The sequence below is a fragment of the Euprymna scolopes genome, chromosome 6 (genome assembly GCF_053919585.1).
Source record: "Euprymna scolopes isolate OS-2025 chromosome 6, ASM5391958v1, whole genome shotgun sequence".
NCBI lineage: Eukaryota > Metazoa > Mollusca > Cephalopoda > Sepiida > Sepiolidae > Euprymna > Euprymna scolopes.
The window spans coordinates 93,193,157-93,216,406 of NC_136487.1; the positions used below are offsets into that span (position 1 = coordinate 93,193,157).

At 34.0% G+C, this 23,250-nt stretch overlaps 1 protein-coding gene and 2 non-coding genes across 3 annotated transcripts in view; all 3 read right to left on the reverse strand.

Annotated features, from left to right (window-relative positions):
- Positions 1 to 15,506, reverse strand: part of LOC145278203 (sodium- and chloride-dependent glycine transporter 2-like) — a 74,333-nt gene extending 58,827 nt beyond the window's left edge. The window contains exon 1 of the mRNA XM_080130489.1: positions 15,317 to 15,506. Within this exon, the coding sequence (XP_079986615.1) occupies positions 15,317 to 15,431 (115 nt within the window). The 5' untranslated portion in view covers positions 15,432 to 15,506. The remainder of the gene's footprint in view (positions 1 to 15,316) is intronic.
- Trnal-aag (transfer RNA leucine (anticodon AAG)) lies at positions 9,682 to 9,763 on the reverse strand. Its single transcript has one exon. It is a non-coding gene; the product is annotated as a tRNA-Leu (tRNA).
- A 2,319-nt stretch (positions 15,507 to 17,825) lies between the features above and the next one.
- Trnal-uag (transfer RNA leucine (anticodon UAG)) lies at positions 17,826 to 17,907 on the reverse strand. The gene has a single exon. It is a non-coding gene; the product is annotated as a tRNA-Leu (tRNA).
- Positions 17,908 to 23,250: the final 5,343 nt, after the last annotated feature.

The following is a 23,250-nucleotide window of genomic DNA, read 5'->3' on the forward strand; positions in this document are numbered from 1 at the left end:
TTCTGTCTATATCCCTATTTTTCTATTTGTCCTCCCCCCATCTCTCTCTCTCTCTCTCTCTCTCTCTCTCTCTCTCTATCTCTCTCTCTCTCTCTTAAATTTTTTTTTAATCCTTTCTCCTTATTCATTTATGTACATGGGATCAGAAATTAACTTGACAATAGGGAGACAAAACAAACACTTTTACATTAGATATGTCAGATAGAAAAGAAGGGAAGGAAAGAATAGAATAGAATAAAAGAGAGAGAGAGAGAGAGAGAGAGATGAATGTGTTGTTTTGCAAATACAGGTATCTTTGGCGCTTAGCTGGGAAGTTGATTTTATCGTCCAAATAGCAGTTCTAAAGTTCTTTCATATACTTCTGTGAACATATGTGAGAGAGGAGAAAATGTCTTAGGACATTGTTTTTTTTTGCAATGTCTGCTCCACTGCTCCAGTGCTCCAGTTGTTAGGTCTGTTTTGTTTCTATGGAAGCTAACACAAAAAGAGAAGGATTTCTTCAAACTCACAAGTGTCGTCTGTCAAACTATTTTGCAAGGCTGTTTATGATCGCTTTTTAACGCTGCGCAACATGCATTGCTATAAATGGTGACTGTTCCAAGGAATATGAATTTGGGGTTTCCATACTTTTGCACTTGAACTACTTACTATAAAAAAAAAAAACGTGTAGTCGATCTATTTTAGGAATAGCAAAAACTGTTCTAATTCTCTTCAGGGAAGAGAAAAAAAAACACTACTCCACCACCATCATCAGTCGAGAGGATAAATATTTACTTTCGCAATCTCATCTTAGGGAAAGTATAGTGTAAAATGTAAAAATAATGACAAATCGATACAAAAATAAAAATGAATTTTTATTTACAGATTTTTAAGAAAATCTGAAGATACGTTGAGTACACATGTACATTCTAGTTGTGGGTGTGTGAGTTTGTGTTTCAAAATGTGTGTAAATGGTATAAGCATTGTAGATGTGTGTGCATATTAACGTACCTGTTTGCCAATGAAATAATGTATGTATGAACCTGTGTGTGAGAGAATAGTTTGTGGGTGTCTCCTGGTGTGTCTGCTACTATTTGTCATATTATATTATTATACTATTATATGTCAATGCCATAGGGTTTCATGTTATATTAGCCGTTCTCACTACATCGAACGGAGAAGAAAACTCTAAAACAAAAAACGTTGTGACTGAGGTTTGTTGCGAACCAGGATATAATAATACCCCTATTCGCCACAAGAAAATAATGAAACGAATGGAATTGAAGGAAACAAAGACTCAATTGATGGATAAGATAAACGTCGTTTATTTACTGCTGAAAGAATGTTTTGGATATAACATGTGTTCATGTCCGCGCGTGTGTAACCAATGTTCGTTGCACGACTGGTGTTGTAGCAAGAAAAGGAAATGTGCGTTCATCTCAAGTTCGGGTCACTATCGTTTGTTCGCGCGTGGGAATTGAAGTGAGTGTTGTAGTGGAAATTGAAATGATAGTCCAGCGTGTAGACAAAGAAGAGGATATGAGAGTTGATATCAGTTAGTAGTCAGCTACGCGAAGGTGTTCTCAGGGACCAGTAGTAGATAGAGAGAGAAATAGTGAGAAGGCGTACATACGGTCTGTTAGCTCGTGCCCCATACATAGTAGTAAGTGGGCGTGACGCACGCGGTCGGTCGGTCATACGGAAGCTGGGCTGGAAAGAAAGAGCCGGTTGTTACTCTCTCCTTTATCCTCGTTTCCGGTGGTCTTTTGTGCATGTGTGTATTTCTTTAGAAAGCGGAAGTGACATCGTCCATGTGTGCGTTCGTGTGCGCGTATGTGAGTACATGTGTATACGTTAGCGTGTGTGTATATACACGTGAATGTGAGTGTATGTACGCGAACGTGAATATATGTACGTGTGTGGACGTGGGCGCGTATGTTTGTGTGCGCGTATGTATATGACAGCTTGAAATGTGAATGTGTGTTTTTGTGTGAGACTTGAAAAAGGCTCGTACAGGTTTTATAATATGCAAGTGAATATTCTTGTTTCTGTGGTTGGCTAAAACAAACTGTCGGTTGAAGTCTAATCGATAGCCGATAAAGTAACATTCACTCGCTGCTGAAAAGTGGCTATGAATATATGATGTTTATATACATCTGTAGGATTAGTTACACTTTCCACATGCTCAGATACACATACGTGCACTAGAAAGGGCTCAGAGCTAATTGTCAGCCTTTTTTTCTTCAGGCTAGGGTCGTCGAGATTTGAGTCTATAAAAGCTAAAAATTAAAGAGTTTTCTATCTGTTTTCTCTTTCTCGCCTCGCCCGAAACATTTGTGTGTAACGCACACAGTAAGCCCAAAAGTATGTGAGACGGCGGGACGCCATCTCTCAACTTGTGCACACACACTACCACATATTTTTCCAGACTTTTTTGGATCTATGTACACATTTTAACACACCCACTCCAACTGAAAGCGATACTTTTCCGTTCAAGGTAAATAAATATTATTTCAAACATATCGCATTCGTTTTGCTCCGTTGTTTCAAGAGCAAATTACGACAAAAATACTCACTACATTTGAACAGTGGACAAAAGGAAGACAAAAGAAGATTTATGAAAAAATTAATTTTACTGTTACTTAAACAAATGATTTCAGGTTTTATTAATTTGGTTTTAAAAATGACATCATCTAAATGGTGAATTCTGTTCGCTATAAAATATTGGAACGGTTTCTGAAATGCTCCACCACTTAAAGATTTATTGAAGAAATATTTGGAATGACAGCATCACGTGACCTGTTATCTTCCCAGTTGAAAAGCGATCGCCCTAGACAAAAAGCATTCTGGCCTACAAAAACACTATGCTTCGATAGCCCTGTCAGAATTCTCCGTTAGGAACACCTCAGTTGATTAGCAATAAACTTTCTAAGAGAAAACGAAAAGCCTCCTAAAACTGCACAGGGCCAAAGATATACCCCCAAATCATCAAGGAGCAAGCCATCTCAACAATCGGCTAGACTTTGTTGGTTATGGTACCAAGGGGGAAAAAAGACAGATTTTCTTACATGCAAAAATATCTGTGACGTTTATTGCATGTATATCTTTTATATTTCGCCTCAAAATAAAATATCTGTCATTCTGTTTCCTTGCAATAAATTGGATTTTGTGTTTTTTCTTTGTTGTTGAAGAAAGAGTTCTTGCTATTTTAATTTTCATTTTGTTTTCATTTCTTGGTCGTGGTGTATTCCAGAGGGTGGCATATTTCAGCCGACTGCGTGTTTTTGTTTTAGTGTTTTTGTGTAGAGTGGTGAGCTGAACCCGTGACTCCGAAGTTTGCAAATAAGCAACATTGATTTTCCATCATGAACAGCATCATTCTGATCTAATATTTAATAAACTCCAAAAGCTCTCCATGTTGCAATTATATAGTCATCATTCTTCAAAACCATGTTTCTACAGAAAAAGCACGAAATGCTTAGTCATTCATTAAAATGCATTAACAACACAAAGGTTAGAGTTAAGCACATGGGAGCTATTTCTGTCGCATCTTATATTGGCATATACGATTGAATATACATGGAGGAACATTGCTCAAGCATCCGCAAACTCCACATATGGAAAATAAAAACAACCTTAATAAAAACATTATTGAAATATGGTAGACTAAAAAAATTGCAGTAACAAAATGAGTTATTAGTTTAAATTAATATTTAATTTAATAATAAATTTAATGTTTAACTTAGTAATAAATTTAATGTTTAACTTATTAATAAATTTATTGTTTTAAATCTAAGCAATAATTATGAATTACAAAATACTCCATGTATGTATCTAATTTATACTACTGATACATCCCTGCAGGAATATAATCCATATAAATTAATTCAGATTAAATGATGGTCAACACACAGAGTAAGTATAACAGGTTTATTATACAAAAAGAAAGTGCAATGTAACAAATAAGATTTTTACACTCGAATAGTATCTTAAATGCCGTGATATCAAGATTTACTTATTCCTCACTGGTTACCACTTGTTAGCGTCTTCTACAGACTGAGTAATCCATTATCAGAGGTTGTCAGGATCTTCCACTATATAAGGTATAAACCCCTCATTTTTCAAATTTGACTCAGTTCCTCCTGAAAATAGCTCATGCTCTTAAGACGGAACTATGGCTCCTGTCGAAAAACAATACCTCTGACAATATAAAATGGTTGCTGTCCAAAATTCGACCTAAAAAATCATACTTATGATGTACATACTCGTCACCGAATGAGTATCATGATCTAAAAATCATGTAAATTGGTCAAGTATTTTTTAAATAGAAAAAAAAAAAACGATTTGTAGGTATTAATAATAAATCATAGCCATTACAAGACTAATTTTTTTATCTTCGTAGTTCGAATCTAATTGTGTCTCTTTATTAAAGATGGCTGGGCGATACTTATGAATTTTGATAAAACTATTTGATCAATTCAAGTAAGTTTTGGAAAATGACATTTTCGTTCCATGATGACTACGTATATCATAAAGATTTATTTTTTGTATTTTTGATTAGGTTGAAATCTGGAGAAGAACCCATAAAAGTCAGTCAATACTCTCCCTCCCATATAGGCAAATAAAGAATGAAGCGACCAAAATAATTCAAATATAGTCTTTCGATGTGTATCATTTAAAAAATAATGTGATTAGTTGACAACATGGAATAGGCAGAGTAACAATCACGAAGGTGGTAGTTTTCACGATGTCAGTACCCGAGTTCGAATCTCACATAAGTTTACATGTTTTATAAATGTAAAGAAATTAGCATAACATAATAACATTAAAAACATTAGATAAATATTTTTTATAAACTAAGAGACATTTTTATAATCCGCAAAAAAAGTAGGTATGAAAGTGTAGGAGAAAAGAAATTTAAGAGAAATTAAATTCCTCTGCCCCCAAACAAAATAATAATAAAAAAAAAGAAAGAAAACATAATGACACCTCCTTCTCGTTTAAAATGCGCCGCATTTATTTTTCAACAAAATAACAAGATGAACAAGCAAAGTCCGATCGGTAAGAGTTCTTGTGAAATCATTGAGGCTAGAATATTCAAATTAGGTGAAAATTTTTGTTGAATTGCTAAGATTAAAAGATCATAGATGAAAGTCCTTCGTTAAAATAATAAGATTGGAAGGTGAAAGTCTTTTGTGAAAATAATGTCCTTATTTCTAGGTTTTTGTTTTAACTGACGAAGTTCGCCTTATTCGAAAGTCCAATGAGGAAAGTAGTCCGTTGTTAGTAATTCTTATAGAAAATGTACGGAATGGGTGCGTGTGTGCATAAGTGTTTTCTTTTCTTTTTTTTTTATGCCCGCGTGGCGTGTGTAAATATGGTTTCGACAGATTTGAAAACGACGTTGAGATGAAAACAAGAGACATTTTCTCGTGTCAAGTTGGAGCGAAAAGAGAGAGAGAGAAAGATTGTTTGTTGCGTTTCAATACTTTTTTAATCGGATTCCAGCACAAAATTGCTGCTACTGCTAATTGGTTTGGGAAAGCGTTAAAAAAGCAATCTTCTAAAATTTCTCATTAGTCGATATTGTCACGTCACGTGGTATTGTCTTGGTCTACGTTCGCCAGAAATATGTCCATTTTGCTTTTATTGTTGTGAGAAAAGCGCGTGGGCGTCTTTGTAATTATGTTGTTGCTAGAAGAACTTATTTTTGTGCAAATGCGCGGGAAATTGAAATGAATAAACGTTTGTTTATTTGCGCGTGAGCGTGCGTGCGTGCGTGCGTGCGTGTGTGTGTGTGTGTGTGTGTAAGTGAGTGACAGCACAAAGGGTATTCAGCATTAGTTCAAAGTGAATTATTTTTTACTTAAAAAAAAACTTTCTAATGTGTTTTGTCAAGAAAACAATACGTAAATTCATACATTATAGTTTAAGTTTACATATTTTCTCGTGCAAATATAAAGTAGCATAGACACCGCCAAAAATGGCCGAAAAATCAAGTTGTTGTTGTTTTTTAAAACGAAATTACATTTATTAAAATCCATTATTTCTAAGTAACATTTTTTTCCAGAAAGATAAACCATGAATTTTATCATATAGAAAGCAGAATAATGTAAAATTTTTTCTACTATTTTTAATAAATTTTAAATGGTAAATTTTCCCGAAAAATTAACAATTGGCATTTTTTGTTTTGCACAAAAAACGTATATAAATAGTTTAAAAAAAAAAAGGTTTTTGAAAGAATTAAGTTGTTTATTTGTTGTCTAACTAAGATTTCGGGTGATTTTCTATGAGAATATGCAAAAATATTATAATATAAGTACCTGGATTTCAAATAATTCCACTTATTCCTGTGGGCAACGAGTTACTTCACGTCGATTTGATTACAGTGTTTACATTTGTAGTTGATAAAAAGCAAACTACGAAAGACCAAACAAGCCAAAAAAAACTTATTTTTCAGTGACGAAAATTTCAATTTATTATTAACGCTGAGGCTGCCCAGTACCAGATAGGTGACCATTTGTATTTGGTTTTTAATGTGTATGTGTGTGGGGGTCAGGCTCCCTAAAATGGGGGGGGGGCAATTTAAACCAGAATAAAAAAAATATTTCAGCGCGTTTGATCCACCGTAGTCGAAAGGCGGCAAACGTTTTCAAACGAGATCGAAAAAAAAAATGATGATATTTTTAACACAAAGGGCACAATATTTATCGATTTTTTTTATTATTTTGTATCGATTCTTCAAAGCATGCCCTGTTTAATAATGGTCATGCATTATTCGGCTCGCTAAAAAAAATTGTTAATTTATTTATCAAAGATTTTAAAATGACTTTTTTCGTATAAATATAAAAAAACTTTTTTTTTTGTTTTGCTTAACTTGAATTAATTATTTTACTTAACATATTCACCGAATTTCACACTTCAAAACTCAAAAGCAGGATAATTAAACACAATCGAAGTTCTGATATTCAGACGTCGAAATAAGGTATGCAAACAAGTTTTTTTTTTTTTTATCTATAATCCTGTCCCTTACAACAACACAATATGTTTTGTTCAGTTTCATATGATTATTTTAAGCATATTTGGAACCCCCTCAAAACAAGGGGGGTGTAAGCAAAAAAAAAAAAAAATATATATATATATATATATATAAAAATATCATTTATGAAAACTAAGTACAGTGTTATAAAGTTCATTCTTCTCTTAATAATCGCTGAAAATTTCATATTGATTGGATAATTACTGTTGGAATTTTTTCTGTTTTTACACCAACAATTGTATACCCCCCCCCCCCCCGGAGTATATACTTATATTTTTTATGCTGGTTCATGATTTATATTTATATATATTGTTTTATTGGATTGGGTTTCGTATCCTTTTTTTTTTTTTTGTACGAAACTACCACGATTTTGAATAAAAACCTGCTAGCTCCGTTGTGCTGAGGTCCAAGAGAAGAGGCTTCCTTTTCGAATTCGCCAGAATTTCTCTCCGATAGGCTCATAAGAGCATGGACAAAATCGGAGGCCTGCAATATAAATGCTGGAGTCCCTCAGGGGTCAATCCTGGGCCCAACTCTCTTCCTGATCTACATCAATGACCTCCCTTAAACACATACTTAAATCATTCGTTGACATCTATGCTGATGACACGACCATCTACGGCAACACATCAAAGGCTGTAAACGACAAAGTTCTCTCTGATTCTCTCTCCTCTGATCTCGAGCGCGTGATTCAGTGGGGGAAGACGTGGCTAGTTACCTTTAATGCATCCAAAACCAAACTCCTATCCTTACATCATCAACGCTCTGATCCCCATCTGGCATCAATTGTGATGGATGGCTCTCGTCTGGGTGAGGCCCCGTGTTTTGACAAGCTTCTGGGTTTGACCTTTACTCCTGATCTGAAATGGAACACGTACATCAAATCTGTTGACAAGGTCGCAGGAAAGATGGTGGGATCCTTCTACCGCTCCAGAAGATATCTCACTACTGATGCAATTCTCTATCTATATAAAAGCCAAGTACGTCCAAGGATGGAATACTGCTGCCATATCTGGGCAAGAGCTGCTAAAAACAGCCTATCCTGCCTTGAAAGAGTACAAAATAGACTTCGTGGCTTAGTGGGGGGGTGCCCTTTTCTCTACCCTGCAACCTCTCTCCCACAGAAGAGACGTTGCGAGACTATCCTTGTTTTAGCGTTATTTCCATGGCAGGTGCTCGTCTGAACTCCAATCTCTGCTCACCCCTCGCCAATCTTTCACGGAAAACACCTGTCTAGCTGAATCCACTGTGAAAAATTTCGCCCACTCTTTATCTATGCCTAAATCAAAACGCGGATTCCATGAACAAAGCTTCTTTCTTAGAACTGCACGCCTGTGGAACTCTGTTCCGTCTGCCTGCTTCCCGCCGGACTACAACTTGGATGTCTTCAAGTCCAATGTTAACAAATTGAACCGCCCCCTTAAGTAAACACTTCATCAAATCTCCACACTAACGTAATGTACTTGCAATAACCCTTATCCCTGAGTGGCTTCCGGCCCTTGATAAGTGGTGATCACTGTGTAAAAAAAAAAAAAAAAAAAAAAAAAAAAGGCAGGAGGACGTGAATCCTAAAGCCTTTCCCTCCAAGGAGAAGAACTGTACAACACAGTAGACGCGACGAGGCGGTTTTCCTTTCAACTTCTATTGGGCACTGCTGCTGTGCTACGGAGAGAGTGTTTTTAGGGAAAGAAACTCATATTCAAAGAAGTGATACAAGCTTAGACCCTTTCCACAGACTTGGAGCAAGCAGCGTTCAGCGAGCCTTTAATTTAACGAATTTAAAAGGTGCTTGAACTTTGAACATTATTTTTGTGAGTACGTTCCTTTATTTAAGGTTTTATTTCGGAAATACTTTTACTTTTACTATTTTCTGTGGTAGTCGGGTTAACAAACGACCCTTCCTTTAAAACATTGTTTATATAGAAGAACCAGCATTGTTTGTTTTGTTACTGTAATATTGCGAGCGTGTTTTGTCTTCGTTATTTTGGCGTTTCTTGTTAATGCCGGCAAAGGGAAACAATTTGCAACTGTTTTCTGTAAATAAAACCTTTTTTTCATTTCAAACAAGACCTGTGTTAACTTCTTTACTCCCATTTCTTTCTTAATTTTATCCTCTTATTTATTTATTTTATTTTATTTTTTTTGCTGCCTTTGTTCACGCGTCAAATTTATCTGGAAGCAAGATAAATTCCGACATTACCTGATTTTTGGTAGATTTTTAAAAAGTACTTACCTGCACCAGTGCACTGCACTGCACCACCTCCCCAGTTTTGGTAGCATATTTTTTCACCGAAATTTTACAAACATTTTTTATTGTAATAGTGATAAAGACGAAAATTGGCATACGCTTCTTGGACAGTATTGTACCAACACCAGTGATAGTTTTAAAATGATCATTTTATATACATTTTTATTCAGCTTTAAAGCGCAGATGATATTAATATAATGGAAAATTTAAAACGACCCTGGTGTCTAATTCTGTCCCGTGGGGAGGCATTGTAAAGCGCAGATGATGATATTAATATAATGGAAAATTTAAAAGACTGTTAATAATTTATCAAAATTATAAATTGCTTTGTTTTGTTTTGTTTTCCTTTCTTTTTTTTTTCTTTTTTTTTTTGCCTCTGCATAAGTGAAAAATAATTAAAGTATTTAAAACGTAATGGCAGCGGTGGGATTCGAACCCACGCCTCCGAGGAGACTGGTGCCTTAAACCAGCGCCTTAGACCGCTCGGCCACGCTACCTACGACTGATGGCGCGCCTGCGACCTAATAATTTATCCCACTAATGACTTGCTTACATGCTTACATTGGTAAACTGATGTTGAATTGTATCATTGCTAGTGCTATCACGCTATAATTTACTAAATCATTCACTTACTGCTTCGTTATCTTCCCCCCCTCTCTCTCTCTCTCTCTCTCTCTCTCTCTCTCTCTCTCTCTCTCTCTCTCTCTCTCTCTCTCTCTCTCTCTCTCAGAACTCTTTATTAAATCTTTTCTCCCTCCTGACATAATCACTCTGCACCTTCAATTTCTTTGCTCGTATCATATTTCACACACACACATCTAGGAGAAACACAGTTAGATAATTTTTTACGATGTGCCCTAACCTATTATAAGCACCCCAACCTCCCCATGTTAAGAACGTCTTTCGGAATAAACACCCCTCAACCTCGAAAGCCGTTCTTAACATAGGGAGGTTGGGGGTGTTTATTTTGAAAGCCGTTCTTAACATTGTGAGGAGGTTGGGGGGGTATTCCGAAAGCCGTTCTTAACATGGGGTGGTTTTGGCCCCCAAACCACTCCATGTTAAGAACAGGTGTTTATACTACGCTGGGGCAAGTCGTAAAATATATCCATAGTTATCTCAACGCAAGCTACTAGAATATATGTTGGGATAAACATACAAACACAAACAAACACAAACATGAATATCATTTATTCATCAGCGGCAGGTGAGAGTGAGGTGGGGAGAGAGAGACAGACGGAGAGAGAGTGGGAGAGAGAGAAGAATGTGTGTGTGCGTGCGTGCGTGCGTGCGTGCGTGTGTGTGTGTGCGTGCGTGCGCACGCGCATGCGTGTGTGTGTGTTTATGCAAAATGACAGAAAAAATAATCATTAAAAGTTAAAAAGTTATGTCCTTTAGTCCTGAGAGGTCATCATTTATTTGGGGGAAGGGGTGAACTAACTACATTTACAGGTAATTTGATCGCTAAATAACCTATCATGATTTCTGAAAAATGTCTGAGGGCAGATAGGTCGAAATAATTATAAATTTGGGTATATTAGGTTATTTTGCCCCACAGCCAACATAAATATTATAAGAACTATTAAAGAAATATGTAGCCGGTGTACAAACTACAGTAGCAGCAACAGCAGCGAAAGCAGGACTCCAACGTGACACCATTACGATTTTGTACAAGTATTTAGCTTTCTTTCTGGCTTTCCCAATCAGAGGCTATTTCCACGGCCACCGAGATATAGAAGGCCTGTTTACTGAAAAATGCCTGCAGGCAATGTAGGTAAGATTTGTCGAACTGCTACTGTAGATACTATATGACGGCATGTTTAAAAAGTGCATTAAAACATGTTAAAAAGAAAAGAAAGGAACCCAATTCGATTAATAATGAAACTGAACTTTATTCAATATCAAATACAAATATTATCTATGTAAAATTAATTAATTTTAAAGCAATAGAAATCTAATACTGATAAAACTGAATTATGAATTTGAGGAACGAACAATTAAAGAAACATAAAACACAAACAATTCTTGGCCTTCGGGACAAGATCACAGTGTAGTAGTATCTATTCTGATGCTACAATTCACTTTTTCTGTCCTCGGCCGATGGAGGAGATATCCTTCATGACTGAGACAATTTTAATTTCTGTTTTTATCCAGAGTACCCCTTACTGGGCAGCTGGATTTTCCCCACAAGGTTTTATGTTGAAATATTTAAATAACTATTACTTTTAATATATAAATATTTAAAGTTTTGGTTTTCTGTTTTTCTATGTTCATTTTTTTTCTCATGTGTTTCATCAAAATGAGTAATATATTTTCATCACTCATATGGTTAGGAATCCTATACTTCGCTATCGTCTTCATTTTCATATCGGTGCAGAATACATGAATACGGAAATGAAGTTCACATAACTACTAAAAGACATTCATACTATAATGTGAACATTGGTTAAAAACTAAGAAAATATAGTTAACATCTACGATATTAAATCAGGATGATGGTAAATTTGGGAGGGGATATTATTATTATTATTATTATTATTATTATTATTATTATTATTATTATTATTATTATTATTATTATTATTATTATTTCACTCACTAAGAGTTGTCTCACAGGTCATCATTAGTTATCGCTCACTGGTAATAGCCTGTGGTATTCGCTGGAGACCGCGTGACAACAAGTCTTCCCATATTTCCAATGTTTTCCACCTCTTGACCACTCGTGCAGATGATTGCACGTCATCGCAACGGCCGTTTGCCATTGATTTATCATTGGCATCGGCCATTGGTGTTTCCTGATGACAAAATGCCTCCCCAAGGTACCAGATTTGAACTGCACACTCCCAGTAGAGGTCTGGTTAGTATTCTCCCACCTCGGGCTTTCCATCCTCCCTGAACCTTCACAACTAGTTAATGTCGCGCCAATCGATGTCATCTACAGTTTTTTTTTTTTTTTTTTTTTTTTTGTGGCACTTCACGGGAAACGTTGACCCTGCGTAGACGGGTTTTAATTTAATGGCTGCTCCCTGAGGTTTTCTTTCACTTTCTTCGTATATATCTCATACACTTTATTTGTAATCGAGCATGTATTTTATTTTTTAAATTTTTTTTATTTCTTCAATTAAATTTGATTCATACTTTTATTTCGTGCTTGTTTTTATTTTATTTTCATTTTATTTTAATTTATTTTTATTATTACATTATATTTTCCACACTAATATTTTTATTTTTTGTTAAATTTATTTTTTCATACATATTCAAATAGTGTTTTTGGCCTTTTTATTTATTTATTTATTTATTCCCTCAAATAGTTCCTTCAAAAAAGTTTGCGCGATTAAATAAACCAATGAAAATCTTTTGCATATGCGCTTTTTAGGGAGCAACCATTAACTTAAAATTCGTTTACGCAGGGTTCATATTCCCCGTGAAATACCCCTTTTTTATTATTATTGTTGTTGTTGTTGCTGTTATAATAATAATAATAATAATAATAATAATAATAATAATAATAATAATAATAATAATAATAATAATAGTGCTTGTGCAGTGTACGCACTGTGCTATATTTTAGACAGGATTTTCAAGTTAAATTAAAATTTATGGTATCTTTTTTTTTCATTAAATTGTTCGGTGAAAGTGCAGAATAGTTAGAAAGCCCCCCTCCTGTTAAGAATGGTTTTCTAAATAACGTTATTATTTCAGCACGATGCGTACAACATTTATTTATAAGATAAAACACAAGAAAATACGTTAACTAAAACTTAATGTACTCTTTATTTTTAGTTCATATCAAAACTTTAAAAACTTATTAGTGTTCGTATGTCTCTGGAGAGAATGTCCTATTTCATTTCCCATTTCAGTCATGTAAATTATTTACAGATAAAATGATATAAAACAAACAAAAACTTTTAAGTTTTAAATATATTTCAAAGAAATAAATTACGCCCGGTGCTAAAACATTGGATTAATCGATCGTTTTAGTTAAGAAAACAAAATCAGAAAAAAAGAAAAAAAAAACAATACAAAGAAAAACTGTCGTGGAAAATGCTTTAAAATATTTGGAAATACTCAATGAAAAGTTTTATTTATTATTAAAAGAACAGACTGAAAAATATATTTATAAAAAATTGTTTGTTTTGCTGTTTAAAAAGATAAATAAAATGAAATATTTGACTTCCTTAGAAATAAAAATAAAAGTTCCTTCGATAGAAATAAAACAAGTTCACTTTTTCCATTTGCTGGATTAAAATTATCCCAATGCGCAATTATGATAATTGTAATAATAATCTAAATGGAGAATTGTTTTTCTCTTTAGGAGAATAAAAAACATATAATAAAAACAGCCACAAATATAAGGCAACAAAAAAAATTTTTATGGTCACGTGGTTTAACATCGGAAACTTTAGGCGCCTTCGTGCCTTTGCCTACATGTTTATCTAATAATGACGTCACGCTGTCATGTTCATTGGCCTGCTCTCTCGGTAGCCGTGCTATCTCTCGGGCGAATCGAATACCACTAGGACACTAACTCATTCCATAGTGTTTCTTTCAACCCCAATCTTATCTCGTTGGACGCAACATAACACCTTTGGTCCTAGGTTCAACTTCGACAAGAAGTCAACATGTAAATAATGTTACAAAGTGTAATTTTAAAAAACGCAAGCATTACATTATATATAACATTAATGAGATTGGTTCATACTCACACATAGTGACAGTTTTAGGTTGGATATAGATGTTTGACTTATCCACATATTTTGTAGAGGATGGAACTATAAAATTGTCGCCCTACAAAAAAACGACATGATTCCATTTCTGTTTGATAAAAACCGGTTATCTTTTTTGTTGCAGACCATTTACTAGTTGGCCAGTTGTGTACAAATCCCAACAGCGATAGGAGTTTTCTATCATGTCTGAATGTGAAACAATGTTCAACGAGGGAGATCGGAAATGCGCCGCTATATAACTCATGCTCTCTGCCGATTTAAGTTATGACAACATTACCAGCACCCCCAAAATGCAAATCCGGACGGCACACCGCTTGAGGGCACAGCTCAACGAAGTTTCCAGCCACGGTTATGATCTTTGATGTCGTTTCAAGTGATGGTCACATTATGCTATCTCACATCTTCGAAGTCGGCTTACAATCAGCACCAAAGTTTACCTGGATATGCTGAAGAGTGTGGTGATCCCTTGGTGCAATCAGGTGGCTACTGGCAGACTCTGGATGTGACAGCAGGGCTCAGCGCCTGCCCACAAGTCCGAAGAGACCCATGCTTGGCTTCAGATAGAGTGCTACGACTTTGTACCCTTCTCTCCCTGCGCCCCCCCCCCCGACCTGAACCCGCTGGACTACTTCATTTGGTCATACGTTGAAAACATCAAAGCCAGCCTGATTGCCGTCATCCGCCAATCTCCCGCCGGCGCTTGTAGAAAAGCATGCTCTCAGTTCTAGACCCGCATCGAGGCGGTGATTGAGGCTAAAGACGGCTACATTGAATAGATGTCAGCTCTACTAAATAATCAAGTTACCTGAATTGATGTTTTTCAATAAAAGATTTAAAATAAAGTTGTAGTGTTGTATTCTCTATGACGACAAATTTATCGTTCCACCCTGTAGTCTTCTGGATGTTAAATCGAAGATGTCCGACGTTACTGAATACTCTTTACTTTCTCTAACCCTTTTAAGGTTAGCAAAAGGAAATAATTTGTTAGACTCATTACAACGGTGCATTTCGGGGGATCCTTTTCCTGCAATGACACTTTATTCTGTTTGCGAAAAGAATCTTTGAATAGCGAGTGAATGTGTGGCATTCGGTAGAATGCTCAATTCCCAGAGAAAACACCAGAAGAAAAAAAACACAAATAGAAATTGTTTCCTTTTTAATATTTTTTAATGAAATAATTGTATTCTGAAAGTTGAAACGAGGTCAATTCGAAAACACGTGTTTTATTTACTTAGTTTAGTTTGTTTAGCTGCTAGTATAATGTGGGTGCTTAAAATACATCTGATTCTGCAAATAAATAAAAATGAAAAGTGCACAACTTACCGCCGCCATTTTTGAAAGCCAAATAGGGAAATCGCCATACGTTGCCCAAACCAATCGTATAACCGACACAGCTGAGGATAAATTCGATTTGATGTCCCCACATGCCACGCTGCATCACCTCCTTTTCGGGCTCATTTCTGTCAACGTGATTTCTGTCTGAGTCCACACCCTTATTGCATTCATCTTGAGACTCCATCTGCAGAAAAGGCAATTTGTATCAATTTTAATTTGTTGCGATAAAGAATGAAATATTATTATAATAAAAAAATCTACTTTGTCACACCAAGTCAGAAACTGTCAGTGTCTATAACGTGATTTTATTTTCTTAAACAACCAAGGTTATGATTAGAAGTTAAGGATCATTTGCGTAGTATCGCTTTCTGCCAAATAATCCATGCTGTCTTGCAACGTCGCATCATCTTGTTATACACACCGCGGTCGGCAACCCTTTCTCATCTTTATCGTTGTTTCTTAAATCCAGGCAGATACAGGAGGCTTCTTTTCAGTGGAGATTTTATTAGCTTAGGCAGAAGTATAAATTACTGAGATTAAAAGGATATATAATTTAAGAGATGGGTTACTGTGTTAAAGAGGGAGGGAGAGAGAGGGAGGCTTGGGTAACCTTACTATGTTCACATTGTACGGCCACCTCACCTATACTGGAGTTACTGTATCGACCAAATGTTGAATGATTGTCCTATTAGGGTTTCTGATCGAAGACAAGACAGATCCTTTTTTTCGAAACTCATGTGATACTCTTAACTGGGTTTATCAGTTGAAGTTATTTATTAACTCTAATCCATCAATCATTCTCTCCGCCTAAGCTAAGGGCTTTTGTTATGTAACAAATTGCATCTCAATTTATGGACTGCCAAAAGTTACCATAGAATTACCCCACCCTATATGTAACACGATATAACTTTATTATAAATAAATATTATCAGTATAATTTTTGTACCATTTAAAAGAAGAAGAGCAAAATAAACCAGTAATAATTTGAAAAAAATTTTTTTCATCGAACGAAAATAATGAAATTGCGAGACGAAAACGGTGTTTACATAATTGGCGCTTTAAAATAACGTTCCCATGTAGTAGACATTCCGAACGTGAAAACATACCCATATTTAATAAATATAGCAAAAACCAACTAATGGTCAGATTTTCGTGAAATTTTTTATACTTATCCATTTTAGAATAAAATTACATATAAAATGCAGTTTTCGTAAAGTATACGAGGGGAAATATTATTAATGCGTGCCCACCCCCCATATTTATTTTTTTTCGAAATTCGAACAAAATATATTTAAATCTATCGAAATTTCTATTTATTATGAAACATAAGAGTTCAAATAAGTACAAACTTTTTTTTTTAATTTAAATATACATATTGAACAAAAAAATTACATTGCAGTTGCAATTAAAAAATTGATATAAACCTAATATTATTATGTTTTTTTTTAAATAGCGTTTTTTCGAATTAATATATATACTATAATCAGTTGAATTGCCAAGAAAAAGAAACTTCGTAAACATTAATTTTTAAAAGATTAAAACGATTAAAATTCCATTGTTTCAAAATGTTCCGTTACAACATAGATTTTTAATTACTTGTGTTTAATTTTTTTTTTTTAAATATTAAGTTTTAATATAAGCATGACTCTTGCCAGCTATTTTATCGCCAGATTAAAACCAATTTGAAAATATTATTGCACAATATTAAGCATGTAGTAGCCCCCCCATATTTTGTTTGTCACTTTTTACCGAACAAAATACGGAACCCCGTAGGTAACCAAATGAACATTCAGTAAAACCGTATATCATATTTAATATATATATGTTTATATTATTAATCATTAAACTATGCAAATCTTAAAACCTAACAAAATTATAACAAAGATTAATTATTAATTGCAGTTTGAAGAAGATAAACAAAGGTTTTAAAAAATCATTAAGTCGCTTCTGCTCTTCCATAGTTCGTACAGTCACGATGGCCGTGGTATAGTACACACAAATCTGACGTCACGGAAACATGCGGTTCAATCTTCACACTCGTTTGGCAGTCCCTGCCCTACATCTCATTAAGACTTATTCAAACGTTTCCTGCAACAAATCACATTTAATTAAAAAAAAAAAAAAACTATCTAAGAACACTGTCAAACATATAAAGTTCATTTGTGTGAATTTTTTTTTAAATCGGCTGAGCCGATTCCTTGTCCATTAATAACGAACACGCACACACACACACACACACACACACACACAACGAGTCCTTCTATATTAAGTAGAGATTTTTTAATACGTTAAATCCTGTCTTTTAAGAAACCATAAGTGAAAAAATCTTTACTGAATTGGTATGCTAGAGTTTTTCAAAATAGGGAAATGAAGGAAACCAATTTGATAGCAGATAAAAAGAAATTACGAAATGTTTCATACGCCCGTGTCTTTTAAATTTAAATTAGATGTATCATACAGGGACCAATCCAAAGAAGAGACAATTATTTTAAAATACTGGCAGCGGTGGGAATCGAACCCACGCCTCCGAAGAGACTGGTGCCTAAAACCAGCGCCTTAGACCGCTCGGCCACGCTACCACACCTGCTAATCACTTGTACCCAATGGTTAAATTTTCTTTAGTATTAGTATTTATGATATTTGTATTAAAAAAATATGTGTGCTAATTAGTATCAATTGAGCTTCTGGAGAAAAACATATTCATATTTCATGTCTAGCATTGCTTACTTCAGGTATTTAGGCCCATACTTAATGTGTACGCAAATGTATCTTTAGTTAACATTGATACTACGTGGCTATCCGGAAATGATTATTACTCAAAGAAGAGCCTGCCGTATCGAATAATTTAACCTATTTTTCCCCCGCAGTGACAGGTCAAATTAATCTTTGTGTGTTCTTTCATGTTTCTTTGTTTGTGGAGGGTAATGATCAGTCAGGGAGGAGAAGGATTCATTTTTTTTTCTTTTGCCTTTACGTCCACACAGTGGCGTAGCAAGGGCGGGGCAGAGGGGTTCATCCGCCCAGGGCGACACTTGCCAGGGGGCGGCATTTTGTGAGAGTAAAAAATAAATTAAAAAATAAATAAATGAAAGCTAACAAAAAATCTGAAATTTTATGCCGAAAAGGTTGTAAATCATCGGGACTTTTAGAGATATCGGAATCAGAAAAGTGTGTCCCTATTTTGTGAGTGGCACACGTAAGGGGCGGCATTTTGAGAGGGTAAAAATATAAATAAAAGCTAATAAAAAATCGGAATTTTTTACCGAAAAAATGTGTCCTTATTTTACGAGCGGCACATCCTAGGGACGGCATTTTGTGAGGATAAAAATAGAAAAAATAATTAAAAATGGATAAAAGCTTACAAAATATTTGAAATTTTGGGTTTGTACACATAGATTCGAAAAAGTTGTCAAAAAAACAAATATATAACAAATAAATAATAAGTTACTTTTCTACCCAACTGGATATAATTTTCGTGTTTTTATTCAATTCAACATGTTTATTCAGCTCGAAAAGCATACAGTGTTTACCGATATATTGGAAAATTCAAAATGGCGGCCGACTCTCCCTTTAACACGGTAAGTTCGGGAAAAGGTGTTATAAATGATAAACTAGACAAAATACTATTAACAAAACCACCGAATAAATGTCAAGTTATGTCACGGTAACATATATTGAGCGAGTTTCTAACAGTATTTTATCTAGTTTATTAATTATTACACCTTTTTCCGAACTTACCGTGTTAAAGAGAGAGTCGGCCGCCATTTTGAATTTTCCAATACATCGGTAAACACTGTATGCTTTTCGAGCTGAATAAACATGTTAAATTGAATAAAAACACGAAAATTATATCCAGTTTGGTAGAAAAGTAATTTATCTTGCCTTTGATAACATTTATTTGTTATATATTTGTTTTTTGACAACTTTTTCGAATCTATGTATGTGTACAGTAATACAAACCCGAAAAGTCTCTACCAAAACAGTTGTAAAAAAAAATCGGAACTTTTAGAGGTATCGGAATCAGAAAAATATGTCCCTATTTTACGAGCGGCACATATCAGGGGCGGCATTTTGAAAGGGTAAAAATAAAAAAATAGAAAAAATAAATAAAAGCTAACAAATAATTTGAAATTTAATACCGAAAATGTTGTAAACAATCGGAACTTTTCGAGGTATCGGAATCAGAAAAAGGTGTTCCTATTTTACGAGAGGCCCATGTCTGTGGGGCGGCATTTTTAGAAGGTAAAAAAGAAAATAGAAAAAATAAATAAGTAAATAAATAAAATCTAACAAAATATAATAAATTTCATATCGCAAAGTTTGTAAAATATCGGAAATTTTTTAGGTATCGGAATGAAAAATGTGTCCTATTTTACGAACGGCACATACCAGGGGGCGGCATTTTGTGAGAATAAAAATAGAAAATAGAAAAGATATATAAAATTTAACAACAAACCTGAAATTTTATACCGAAAAGGTTGCAAAAAATCGAAACTTTTGGAGGTATCGGAATCGGAAAAAATGTGTCCCTAATTTACGATTCGAAAATCGATCGTTTTAAATTTTAAATTTGATTTTTCATTATTGATATTAATGATAAATATTTATTGTTTTTAAATTATCACTAAATCTAAAATGATAATAACATCAAAATACGATGTAAATTTATTTTATTTGTAAAACAAAGTTTTCAAAAAAGTTGCATAAATTCTTTAGGTAACCTTTCAAAGTTGATTTACATGTTCTAAAAAAATGTTGAAAAATTAAACAAAACATTTTTGTCAAGAAAAATATTTTCAAACATCACTGATAATTAAATGATGCACAAGAAAATTACGTAATGTTGGAATTGTAAAAACATTAAGCATGTACAGAATAAAAATCGTCATATCAGGGGATATAATTTTAAATGGGAACTAAGCGAAGCGCTACAACTCAAATATTATTTAAGTGGCTTTCTATTGGATAGTTTAAATACTGCCGAATTTCTGTCAAGTTTCGAACAATCACGGAATAATTGATCTTTTTGAAAATATTAACAAAATTTTATAATCACTGACGTATTTATAATTAAACCGAAATTTATTATGATGAATTAATTCTGGTCATAGGATTTTAATTTTTATCTTTTTCTTTTATTAATATAATAATTGTAAAAGATAATGTTACATATAGTTATTATTATTATTATTATTATTATTATTATTATTATTATTATTAATATTATTAGACGAAAGTACCACTTGTGCGCGTATGTTACGTGAGTTCTTATTAGTAAAGATATGAGTATTAGTGAGAGTTCTTGTCTTATTAGAAGTGATGCTTAGAAAGACTCCGAGAGAGAGAGAGAGAGAGAGAGAGAGAGAGAGAGAGAGAGAGAGAGAGAGAGAGAGTGATGTTGTTGTATCTTAGTGAGAGATGTGTTGTAAGAGTTCTAGAGAGATTGCTCATGTTATGATTCTTATATTTTAAATGTTCATTCCTTAGATGTGTAGAAGAAGAAAGCTCTTAGAATGAGGAGACAGTGTTCACTGTTCAGACATTGTGTAGACATGATGTAGATTCTCATTGTGAATATGAGAAGTCGAGATGTGTATGAAAAGACATTTTATAACACAAATATATAATACAATTTCACTTGACCTTTTTGTAAGAATCATAAGACAAGACGACGTTTTTATAAAACATATGATGGTTTATTTCGTCACGACCGGCCGTTGTTCCCATCATCAAGAATTCAAAGTTTCACATTTTTTTCTTGAAGTGACGTCTCGCTTCCTAGACGACTGACTGTCTTTCTGACCGTCTTCTCACTGACTGTCTTCTAACTAAAGTTTTTCTCTATCCCTAGAACTTTCTATTTTCCGTGACGTCATACACGTGTTAAAACATGTGCCTTCTTTCACGTGTTCTGGACATGCATGTCCAAAACTTTTCCTATTTCTACAAAAGGAATTTTAACCTCTACACAGCAACCTATTTTCCAATATGTTAAAAACATTATCTTATAAGCTGCATTCTTTTAATTTAAAATTTCATAACAAACTTGATAGTTCACATTCTTTTCTTGAAATATTTTATCTATATTCTAAACAAGCGTTTGTTTTACATTTTTAAATTCTCACACGTAATCTATTTCTACACCTAAATTACGAGGTTCGAATTTCGTCTATTGCTATTTCATTTTCATTTTAACTAAACTCTCTATTTTTATACTTACATGAAAAGGGGACAGCCCTTATCATGTAACATCCCTCCCTTCCATATTTCACACAAAAAAATGTATGCATTTTTAAATTTAGTACATTTTTTTATTTTTACATCTACACAACCACACGGCTAGAAAGATCAGGCTAAAAAACAAAAAAAAATCTCTTTCAGTCAGCCCTCCACGGCCGACTTCACAATTATTTATTTTTTTTATAAGATCAGAACCTTTCTGATCTTTGTGGCATTTACTTTTTGGGTGTAGGGTCTTTACCTATGATTTACATCAGCTATTTTCCAGCCACCCATATGCTGCAGACTAGAGGTTTTCACGTTTCTCGAAATCAAAAGTGTCCTGATCAATTCTTTCCGCATGGTTAGTCTTATCAAGTATGGCTTTGTTTTTTATTCTATAACTATCTTATACGGGACATACCAAAGCTCATATACTTAAATCTTTGTGGTTGGCTTCAGAAGTTTAAGATATACTATTTTTTCTCTCATACGGATTCACTCGGATTTCCTTGCTTGGATTCTTGAAATTTCGACGAGGATTTAGAAATATCACCCCTAACTAATTAACACTTTTCGCGCCCAACACCTTAATTGCGCCTAAATTCTATCTAATAGCCCGATTTTTTTGTGATTTTTCTTTTCTCTCACCAGAGCTTCCAAGATCCAGCAGATATATCCCACATTCATGCTTCTCTAAAAAAAATACAAGGTTATATCTTTCTTACGTAATCTACGGCATATTTTTGCCTGTCTCTTACTTCATTAAGCTATATGTGATTGCCTCAGGACTACCTATCCTCGGTTTACCGGTCCCCTTAAGAATTTTCGTATTCTTTCCAACGCCTGTTTATTAATTAAGCCAAGTCTTACCACTTTGCTTGGAGTCGTTACGTGCAACCAGCTTATTTTAAGCACTTAATTAACCAGGTTCCCAAATTTTTCGTATAGGGGCACATCTTGTGCTTATCAATCCCTACCAAGTCAGTTTTCTTGAAGAAAAAATTTTTAGGATCTCTAAAAAACAACAACAAAAACCAATTGCTAAAACAAAACATCTTTCTTACGGCTTATCACATCTAAAAACTCTTTAAATACCCGTTTACGTAATTTTAATTCTTGTTCCCCTTCTAAAATTCTAACTGAATCTGTAAGCCAACCATACGTCTTAACTAGTTTTATTTTCACCTAGACTGTTTAAATCTAATGTATATTTACGGATAACTTTGAATTCTTGCTGTGAAAATCAATAACATTTACATACATAAGCCAATTTACAATATTTGTTCAACATCATAAAAACATTTTCAAAAAAATACCTTAATACATTTAACTATGATTTACACAAAACTATGATCAACAGTTTATAACTTTTTTTCAAAAAAAAAAAATTATCTGTAACAAACAACAATTCACAAAGTCTGTCCAAAACAATTGTTCCTTTTTTTTCAAAAACAAAACAAATGAAACACACAAAAAGCCGAAAAGTTCAACTATGAACACAAAAATGCATTTCCAAACAGAATTTACACGCTGTTTCAGAGACTACATGCGACCTTTGAAAAATTCGTGTTTGATTGACAGATTAAATTCAACAATTCGTCCAAACGATTTCATATTGACACAAATTTCTAATTGACACTCCATACAAATTTCAAAACAATAATGGGTGACCCCCAATCTCTGCATTTGCGTGTATGTGT